Raw genomic sequence first — 11,484 nt, 5'->3', positions numbered from 1 at the left:
AAATATATATATATATATATATATATAAATAAGTTAATCCAATCATGATTTTATGTCCATAATATAAATATATTGTAAATATCAATATATATCAGTTAAAAATGGATGTTTAATATATAAACATAAAATCGATAAAACAATCAATAAGTCATTTAATAAATCAAACCATAACTGGTTTGTCGTTATCTAAGTATTGTTTGAGATATTCATCGTCTGACTGACGACGATCTCCGCCTCCTCCACCTCCACCTGTCCTCTGTTGTTGGCAACCGTTAGTGGTATCCGATGTGTTATCGGCGGCTTTTTGTGTGGCCGACGCCCCCTCAAAACGGGAAGGTTTTCGACGATTCGGAGCTGAAACACGATTTTTTGTTAAATGATTCAGTGGTTCGTCGCCTGACCTCATAAATAGTCCGCAACTCGATTGCAGACCTAATGTAATCAATAAAACAAAATTTTTATCATAATATTTAATATACAGTATATATATATAAAGTAATTACCGGTAAATTCAGGCGCAGATTTGCGATTGTTATGCGATTGTAATATAAAATTGTTGACTTCGTCGCCAATGTTGTGCTGCTGTTGTTGAAACTGTGCGTTGACTGCTGTGTTGTGTGCGGTCATCGGATCGCCGGCCAAATCGGTAACCGACGACAGCATCTCATCATCGGAACCATTGTTTGCCATTAGAAACGACGGTAAGATTTCAGTCAAATGATTCCTAATAATAATAATAATAATAATTAGTATTATTAGTAAAATTGTTTTTTTGTATGTAATTATTTAATGTAAACAAAAATAATAATTAATAACTAACACAAAAAACTGTACCGGATAATTATATTTTTAAAACTATATATGAATTATTTATAATTATATCAATATAATAGAAAAACATAGAAAAAATATATTATTATTTTTTATCATAATTAAAATATCTAATAATAATAATTAAAAATAATAATAATTACTTTTCAGTAATCAGATGATGTATCTGTTGTGTGAGTATCGCCTCCTCCTCTTCATCGTCATCGTCATCATGTCTGTGATGCACTGACATACCAGTGCTGGACGGCTGTCCCATATCACGGTTCAAATGTAACTATTATACAAAATTTTTATTAAAAAAAATAAATTAAATAACAAACAGTTGTAACAAACCTTTGATAGTCTAAGTGAGGACAGTCTTGACGATGCCGTATGGCATGCGGTGTCCAATATATCGATGTCGGCCAACGTGTCGGCAATTTGTAACATTCGGGTACTTATTATGCATTCAATACAACTGTTCAATTGAAATAAAAACATAATAATTAAAGCCAAATAAGATTATAAAAAATTATAATATTGAAATATATTTAAAAATAAATAATTTTTCATAAGTTATATATACTGTATATTATAATAAATATAACATAAGCTAATAATAGCTAATTATTAAACAAACAAAACACAAACAAAAATAAAATGAATACATACACAGTCTGTTTGCTGATATCCATAAGCTTGTCCTGCATTTGCATAACTTTGTCTGTCCTCAGTATACACGGAGCGAAAACAATGGCCAACGAGTTGGCAGTCATCCGGTTGGCCGACTCTTGTTGGGCTACACGTGCCAAATGAAATACCAGCCGTTCGAGTACATCATAATTGGCCCTGGGCAATTTGCCAATACTAGAGTATATGGATTGAACTTTTTCCTGATGGTCAGTGATGGCTGTAGTCCATAGAAAATCATCGTACAGTTCGTAGGTCATCAACGGTTCGGCCATTTCACGGAAAAACGATTTCAAAGCGGCCGTCAACACGTGTATGGCATACGAATCCAGATCGACTTCTGAGCCCCTGAGCTCCAGTTCCCTTTTGAGTTCATTAATCTTCGACGTTGTGCCCGACTTACGATACAGTCCTTCCGTATAGAGTCCTTTCAGTTCAATATTGGTAATCAAATGTTCCAATATTGGCGGTATACGGCACTCGTCAGTGACCAGATCTTGTAGGCGGGCACCGAAAATTTGCGGTCGACCACCTTTTTGGCCGCGTCCGCCATCGCGGGCCGCGCGACTCATTTCGTGTATACGGCAAGTAGTTGACAGTTTGGTGGCACACTTTTTATGACAGGCCATCTTACACAGTGAACAAACCCATATTTTTTCCATTAACCACATCAGCGATGAACAAACTTCGCAAACAGTAGGAATGTTGGCCATCGATAGCATAAAATGATGGCCACACATCTCGAATACTTCCGTTTCGGGCGAGTGACCACTTTTCCGAGATTTTTTATGACGTTTGCGTTTCGATTTCGATACTTTTGTCGAGGCTGGCGCTTCAAGTACTGAGTGAGCTATCAATTTGGTATCGCCACCACCACCGGCACCACTGCCACTGTTGACCAGTTGTGTGACAAATGTATCCGATTTTGACTTTTCCATCGAATGCTTCTCCCGTTGCCATTCGCTCTGTTTTTGTCGCAATTGATCCAAATATCCGCGAAATGCGTTGACACCCATTATCACTGGAAATGACTTCCAGGTGTTCTCTTTTTGGCAGATGTTGAGTATTACCTAAAAAAAGACAACCAAACAAAAAATCAAACCATAAATATAACTAACTAACAGATTAGTGTCCAATTAAATAAATACCTGTTCAAAGTGATCGATGAGGTTCTTGTAGGTAAGTCTCAGATGGCCGTCCATAGCGGCCACCGAATAGTGTGATATTAGGTTCGATCGAAACTCTTTGAGTGCCAATTTGAAGACCACATCCACTGTGGACTCCTTGACCCGCGATCGGCGCATATATTCGTCCATTTCGTAGACTTTGGTCAGTATAAAGTTGTCCATTGCCAACAGTTCGTCGCAATCGGTAATCAGTATGTCTTTCGGATCGACAAATTCGGCCGTACGAGTCACTGACCAGCCGCCCGAACCTGAGCTCCAACTGCTGGCCTGACTGTCGCGCGCCGACTGCGATCGCTGGCCACCACCACCACCGACACCGGTATTTGCAGCACTACTTGTGTTTTCTTTTGCCGAACTGTTTTTCCAATTTTTGCCGCCCTTTCGGTGCTTAGATCGCGGCGGACGCGACGGATTCGGGTTTGTATTGACTGTAAAATAAAGATTTAATAATAAAAAAATTATTGTTAAAATCATTAATTTCTATTGTTTAAAGTTTCTTTTACCATAAAAAATTAAAAATTTAAACAAATTAATTAAATTAATTAATTAATATTTATAAATAGTTCACTAATTAATATATTTTGTATATATAAATAAAATGTATTCTAAAACATAATATTATATATCATTTATTCAAATTAATTATTCACTAATTAAAAAAACAAAAAAATAACTAATAATAATAACTACAATAAAATAAAACCCGATAACCCATAATAAGTCAAAACACAATGTAAATTAGTGATAGTCAACATAACATACCATTGATTGGCGCCAACAGTATCGATGAAGTACTGTTGGATGAGTTAGACGGTGTCGACGATGACGACCGGCACGGTATCTGATGGCACGAGTGGACACACTTGTTGTGAAACAGTAGTTTACATTCTTCACACTTGACGCCGACATTGTTGTTGGTTGTGGTGGTGTGCGGTTGGCCTTTGGTGTGCATCGGGTTCTCGCATACGGCGCACAGTTCGCCTGAACGGAAATGTAGTTGCGGTCGAACCGAATGGCCGTTCATTAGTGAAAAATCACGTCCAGAGCCAACTGGAGCCGGCAATGGTGGCCCTCCCGATGATGATTGAGACTCATATGACTTGGACGGCCGCTTTATTACGGCCGACCTATGACTAGACGAGCACAACAGGGATACCTCTTCGGGTCCCGAGTCGTAACACAGAGGCTTCATTGCGGCCATCATTGCCGGCGTCGGCTTTGAGCTAACTTTCGACGACTTATCTGAACTTTTGCCTATAATTGTTTTCAATGTCTTCTTTGCCTTTTGCAAAGCACCGCCACTGCTGTCGCTGCTGACAGATGTGGTCTTTCCATGACTTTGTTGTTGTTGTAGAAGAGATTGCTGTGATTGTTGTTGATGTGATGCGAGTCCAGTCTTCGACACTTTGGCCTCTTTGACGATTACATTGGTCAACGACGAGGACGACTCCAGAGGTTCAACAAATTGGTTTTGTTGTTGTTGTCGTTGTTTTTGTTGGTATATTAGTGCCGACGAATCGCTGGCAATTTTGGCCACTGGTCTGTGATCACGGAAAGTGACAGCAGCGGCGCTGTTGTTGGACGACGATTCAAATTTGACGCCCATTGGCGATCCCAAACCGCTGCCACCACCACCACCACTAGTACCCCCACCGCTGATACTACTACTACTGCCTACACCAGTACCTAACTCGTGTTGTCCTCCCGTCGCCAGACTGGAGGAGGATGAGACCATATCAGACATAATCACTTTGTTTGACTTAGACTTGCGAAGCGACAGTTTACGAACAACACGATTGCGCCGTCTGTCCAGTCGTGTCGTGTCCTCCAAATCATCCTCGTATTCGGGCGACATATCGTTGTCGTCGTCGTCGTAGTATTCGTCGTCAAAGTCGTACGTTTTCAACGGTCGATCAGTTGACAGTCGTTTTTTCGGCGGCAATACCGGTGCGGGTGTTGTAGCCGCCGAAGTTGGCGGTTGTGGTTCAGTGTCAGAGTCAATGTCCTCCGAGTCGTGTATACCGGACTCGATGTCTTCAAGCGCCTCTTTTGTGGTAATTCCACGGCCGGCAATACCGGTGGCTAACTGTTCAGTAGAACTAAGGTTGGGTTCAGGCGTTGTGGTCGACGATGTCAACTGTTGTTGTTGTTGTTGGGACTGTTGATCGAGTTTTTGGTACATTTGCTGATAGAGATGAACAGATGGACGGATAGGTATGGAATCGAGCAGCTCTTCCTGTGACGAACCCTTCGATAGGAAGGCTTCGTCCGAATGTGAGGACTGGGAGTCGATGGGTATCTGCGATGATTTACGAGACGACTCGTGACAACCGCCACCAACGCCGCCGCTACTAAACATTGTTTTGCCGCTATCACCGACACTGGGCGAAGACGGCACCGACGATGGCGTACCAATGCTCGACCGGGACTGTTGTCGCGATTGTTGTTGCAATAATTGCTGGGATTGTGTCATCTTTTGGGACAACACTTTGCCGCGCAATAGAAATCCTCGACAGTGGGACTGGAATAGGATTGTCGATCGCCGAAGCTTTTCAAACCATTGTTTCTGTTGGAAAGATCGCCAATTTTTCTGTATACAATTGGCCGCCCAGTTCTCGATGGCGGCAATCTGTTTGAGTCGACTGAGCCGCTGCTGTGCCATCCAGCGTCTGGTGTGACACTGTATGATAATGGCCGCGTCGCGCATCTCTTTGAACCGTCGCCTCAATATCCATGTGCGCACCTGTAGGTGAATGTGTTGATTGGAAAAATAAAAACAACAATTATTTATTTAGTAATTTTATAATTAATTAAACAGTATTGTAGACAGTAATGTATTTTTAAATAAAAATTATTATTATCATCAAACATATGTTAATTTAAATTAAACAAATAAACATTTTACAGTTTAACAATTTTTTTAAAAATTTTAGACAGGTTAAATTCATTTTTTGTTATTTATAAAATAACTAATACTTGTCATAATATAATTTATTTAAAATGTGAAAAGTACTAGGTAATCATTACATTTATAAAGTATTTTAACTAATAAAATAAAATTTTAAATATTAATGCCAAAAATAAAAAATTTACATCAAATAATTGACAAAAATTTAATATTTGTTTTAAATTGACCAATTGATCAGTAAAATAATCTACTATTTTTTATGTATAATATTATAAATTAATTAATTTAAAATAAATTATTTATTAAAAAAAACTAAATCTAAAAACATAGGATCTTCTACTACTACTCACCCATCTCTGCAATGTTATGATACGTCTGAGTATTTCCTGATGAAGTCTTTCATCTAATATGAGTTTCTCGCTCTCTCTCATAAATATTTTGGACTTTCCTATTTGATAGTTGTCCCGATTTAGTGACATTAAGGACAGAAAATGTTTGACATCCGATTGACTGGACAGTAAGCCTTTGGCCAGTAGTATACGATAATGTTGAATAAACTCGTCGTAACTCAATCGGACACTGTAGCCGGACTGTCGGATACGGACCGTCTCGAGCATACCGGTATACCGGAGCTGTAGTAGTACTAGTACGTCATCAAAATGGTTGGCTATTTTGTCACCGTTGGATTTAATACAGCGTACAAAAAACGGATTGGCCAGATTTAGGGCGTCCATCAATTGTTGAAGACTGTGATGAAACTGATGGGTAACAGTTGGCGTCTGTTTACGGCCGGTGCGCGGCAATGTACGATCCGAATGTGATTTTGTATGATATGCTGGTATGTGACCACCACTGGTGATACCGCCGCCTCCGCCACTCGTGGCCGACGAAGAACTACCGATTGGCGGTGCCATCAGTTGTTTCAATGTTTTCAGATTCCGGATAGACTTTTCAATACCTTTCGACTTGTTTTGCAGTTTTTGTTGGGCTATGGCTTTGTGTTTCCTATGGTTTTTTGTTTTATTGTTTTTTTTGTTTAAAAAATAAATATTAATAATTCAATAATAAATTAAATTTGTGAATTTTTTTTATTACTCTATAAAAATTATCTAGTCTATTAATTATATAGTTTAATTGTTTTTTTAAAGTTTCTAATATTAATTATTAAAGATAGAAATTAGTAGATAAATATTAATTAAATAAATAAATTGTAATTAAACTAAATAGTATCTAATAAAAATATTTTATAATCTAAAATAATATTGTATACTATTTTATATAAATGTATAATAGATTAATATATATTTTTATAACAATTAAAAACATTTAGGAATAGGAATCAAAAATGCACTTGCTAAATTCACATTTATTTACTTATATATCCAATACTTATCTAGGTATTATTATTATAATATATATATGGGATATAAGGAAATACATACATCAATATTTTATTGGCTTTATTAAGCACTTTAGCATCGCTAGAGCACAGGGAGTTCTGGTTTCCATGCATTGGACATAACGATGAGGCAGTTTTAATAAGCGATCCGCGTATACATTGGGGAGCGGTATTATTATTATTATTATTGGCACCGAATAAGGCCTGTTTGCTCAGTATGGCCGATGATATGCGCGATACGGGAGGAGCACCGGTACCCTCACGTGTATATTGTTGTGGGGTACCGGTGCTCGACGAATGATTATTATTCATATTGTTTGTTGTGTCGGTGCCGCAACTGTGTTGATATATTATATTATTATTATTATTATCATTAATAATATTCAAATTAAAAAAATAATAAATTTTTAAATAATAAAAAAATTAAATAATAAATATAAATAGTTGTCCATGCTTGAATTGTTATTGCATGTGATTTTGTATTACAATTATTATTATTCATGGCTCATTTAGCATGCTTAATTTTCAATGTTTTCAAAAAATACATATAATATATATCGCTAATTGATAATTACAGGTAATAAATAACAAAAACAATAACAATGATAACATTGACATTACATTACATTAGTATAATTATTATATCATTTTAAATATAAATAATTATTTTTTTTAAAATAAATAAATAAAATAAAATACTATCAATACTTACAAAAGTTGCTTTTTGGCATCAAATGAGGTACGAGTAGTCTTACGAGTATTGATCTCACTTATTATGAAATTATCGTTAAGCCCTTTATATCCAAATTTAAATAAAATCATAATTTTGTTTAATTACAATAACATAAATATATTGTTACAAAACAATTATATATTTATAGTTATATATTATATATATATTTATTTATATAATTTTATAACTAAAAAAAATTCATATCTTTTAGGTTACTAAAACTACTTACAAATTTTAATTGATAAATAATTAAAATAAAATTTAAAATTTTACAATTTCCACACACAAACTATTGTAAAAGATTTAATCAATAAAAATAAATAAATACTATAACTAAAAAAAAAGTACAACATATAATAGATGCAAATAAAAGTAGAAGTAATGTTTTAACATTATTTTTAAAAAAAAATCAATAATCAAAATTTCTAATAATTTAATTTTTTAAATATTTTTTAAATATATATTATTAAAAAAAAATAAAACAAAACTTACCACGTTTCATTTTGGACATTTCACGAAGTTTGCTGAAAATAAAATAGGCCCTAAAAAACGCTTTCAATATTTGCCACCTAAATATGGCCAACGGGTCGGCACCGACCAGTTCGCGGACAAACGCCATCTGCGAAACTTTGAGTACCGACACAATATCGGGTCGCATTAGATCCATATTTTTTTCGCGAAAATCCCGAATCTGATACTTGACTTTACCGGCATAGTGTTTGATCATGAATGCCGGGGCCGGCCTACACGGCGGTACTTCGAATAGGGCATTGTTTTTATGATGATTGACAAACTTTTGGAGCACAGTCTCGTTGTTGGCACCGGGAAAATTGCACTGATCGTCGAGCAGATAGAGTAGGCCATGGGGTCGGCCCTCGATTAGGTTCAGACAGTCAATATTGTCGATGAAGTCGATGTTACGCCAGTTAATCGATTCGCGTATATACTCTTCCTGTTCGTATTTGAATACATGTTGATTGAAATAAAACTGTAGGTGCTCGTTGGCATAGTTAATACAAAATTGTTCAAAATTGTTTTGGTCGCCAAAATCCTCGAACCCGAATATGTCCAAAACGCCGATATAGTGGCCTATAAATTATATATATAAAAAACAAAAATTTACTAAACAAATAAAATATAGCTATTTTTAATAAAAAATTGTGTCTAAATAAATTTTTTTGATTAAACTAAATCACAATTTGAGATCTATTTAACTAAATAAATACAATTTATATATATATATATATAATTTATAGGTTATTTTGTTATGTTACAGTTTGATGCAATAGTAATAATTATTTTAAAATTTAAAATTTTATTTAAATTTGTCTATTTATAGACTAATTTTCTCGATTAGACAATAGAGATAAAATTTTATCAAAATATATATATACCGGTATATATCAGTTAAAAATTAATTAATTTCAACAACAAAAACAAGAAAATTATTTTTTTTATAAATATTTTTTTCTAGCTAATAATTATCTAATTAGTTTTGTTAATATTTTTATAAGATTTTTCTTATAGGTTATATGCTATCAATACTTTTTTTTGTTGGAAAGTATTTACGGAAATAATCGTACAAAATATAATGACATGTCGTACCCAAAATTATATACATATTTACTAATATTTATAAATATATATGTACTGAGATATTGATATATTTTAAGTGTGTGTGTGTAATAGACAGTCAGACAACACACTACTAACTAACATAACTAATCATCACTTAAAGAAAGAAAGAAAGAGAGAGAGAGAGAGAGAGAGAGACCCTCTCATTGAAAAAGTTGAATACACTGTTGAAAATGTGTGTAAATAGGAAGTTAACACTCGATAATAAACACAGTTTTATTATATTTATTTATTTATTTTTATTATTATTTATAACTATTTAAATAATATATTATATATCATAGAAATGTAAGTAAGTAATGTACTGTATACATAGATATTAAGTAATCAAGCACATATTTTATATAATAGACAATATTTATATAATACAGTATATAAAAAAATTAGCCATATGTTTATACAATGTTTTTTTAGTAATCTATTTTTTTAATATTATCAACAACAAAAACATTGCTATTTTTAAAACATTGTATAATAACCTATTATCAATCAATTTGTTTTTGTGATAAAAAAAATATGTGTGTATATAATGTTTTTGGTCACACGAAATGCCATCAATAAATTATATATATATATATATTAAATAACAAAATAGCATATATTTAATATATAAATAATTTTCTGTTATTTAATATTTATATTAAAAAAAAATATTGGCTTAAAGGTTATAACAACAACAAATCTATTCACAGATAAATTATATAAGTTATAAAAATTTTCATAAATAAATATTTATTTTTTTATAATTATTAATAAATATTCATGCACTTCCTATTTACTTAATTTTAATTTTCTCATGTATTTTCAATAATCTCAAAAAATAAACTAAAAAAATGTTACAAATTAAAATTAGTATATCTTTCATTCAAATCTAATAAAACTAATTTTTATATTAATTATTTTAAAATAATTTTAGAGTAATTTTCTAACTTTTAATTTTTAAAAATTCTACAAATTTATAAAAAAAAATATAAATAGTTACCAATAATTGACTTAAAAAACTTAATCTTTCAAAATTTAATTGTAATAAAATATGTTGTTTATTTAATATAAACTGTAAATAATTGTAAGTTTGATTATTTATACAACTTTGAAAAACCAATTAATAAAATTGTAGCAATTATCACAAATTAAAAAAATAATAATAATTAATTGTATCATACTGTAACAATTGCTATAATTTTTAAATATATATATATTAAATTAAAATTGATTGATTTTCTTTTATATATATTATAAAATTATATATAAGTCCCAAGTCGATCAATAATAATATAATCATTGATTATATTAATAGACTAAATAAACTAATGCTATGATAAACTTTTATTATTATTATTAAACTATCGGAGATAACAAAGTTTTCTGATCCATACCTTTATGGTCGCGGAAATCCTTTTTGGCTAACAGTGCATGATTTACTTGCATGACTATCCAATCAAACAATGCACCGTATAGACACTTGGCCATAGCGTCGCGGGCGGCAATGGCATCGGCCATCTTATAATTGATAACCAATGTCTCGCCTTTGGCCGCTTTCGTACGCTTACAGGTCAACGCTGTCGATAGGGTTTCCTCTTTGACCAGTAATAGTTTGGATATAATCTCCACTACTCCTGGATTGCTGATCAGTACGGTTTCATCGGAATGGTAGGTCGACTTTTTGGAAAACTGTACATTACCCAAATATAGTACGGCTGATAGTACACGAAAACACCGGTTCTGTTTTTCCTGGGAGAAGCCAACCATTTCCATTGATTGCTGCAAACGGGCGAACTCGTAGCTTTCGTCCACACCGTCCAGTGTATAGCATTTGGATTGGTTCAGGTAGTTATAGTCACATGGCTTTCCCAAATATAGTGACTGATTGATGATAAAAGTGAGAGAGAGAGAGAGAGAGAGATAGGGAAAGGGAGAGAGAGAGTATATAAACAAAAAAATTAATAAATAATACGATATTAATTAATCAATTCAACATAAAAAATATTTGGGGGTAGAAAAAAATAATTATATAAATTCATTAAATTATTACTATTATTATGTAACTTATTGTCATATAATTATCTAATATATATATATATGTGTTGTTGTTTATTAGGATTATAACTGTATCACAAAAGCA

At 33.0% G+C, this 11,484-nt stretch overlaps 1 protein-coding gene across 1 annotated transcript in view; it reads right to left on the bottom strand.

Annotated features, from left to right (window-relative positions):
• Window positions 1-58: 58 nt before the first annotated feature.
• LOC128952670 (unconventional myosin-IXb-like) overlaps window positions 59-11,484 on the bottom strand; it is a 30,761-nt gene continuing 19,335 nt past the window's right edge. The window contains exons 4-14 of the mRNA XM_054298100.1: window positions 10,739-11,225; window positions 8,220-8,816; window positions 7,707-7,788; window positions 5,946-6,600; window positions 3,450-5,430; window positions 2,649-3,115; window positions 1,483-2,570; window positions 1,165-1,288; window positions 975-1,105; window positions 504-724; window positions 59-432 (exon numbers count right to left, since the gene is read on the bottom strand). Of these exons, the coding sequence (XP_054154075.1) occupies window positions 161-432; window positions 504-724; window positions 975-1,105; window positions 1,165-1,288; window positions 1,483-2,570; window positions 2,649-3,115; window positions 3,450-5,430; window positions 5,946-6,600; window positions 7,707-7,788; window positions 8,220-8,816; window positions 10,739-11,225 (6,105 nt within the window). The 3' untranslated portion in view covers window positions 59-160. The remainder of the gene's footprint in view (window positions 433-503; window positions 725-974; window positions 1,106-1,164; window positions 1,289-1,482; window positions 2,571-2,648; window positions 3,116-3,449; window positions 5,431-5,945; window positions 6,601-7,706; window positions 7,789-8,219; window positions 8,817-10,738; window positions 11,226-11,484) is intronic.

Source organism: Oppia nitens, unplaced genomic scaffold, assembly GCF_028296485.1.
Source record: "Oppia nitens isolate AA-2021 unplaced genomic scaffold, nextdenovo-longstitch-racon4-pilon3 scaffold1_pilon_pilon_pilon, whole genome shotgun sequence".
NCBI classification, from domain to species: domain Eukaryota; kingdom Metazoa; phylum Arthropoda; class Arachnida; order Sarcoptiformes; family Oppiidae; genus Oppia; species Oppia nitens.
Note: the sequence above shows the minus strand (reverse complement) of the source record. Positions and strands in the feature narration are given on the sequence as shown.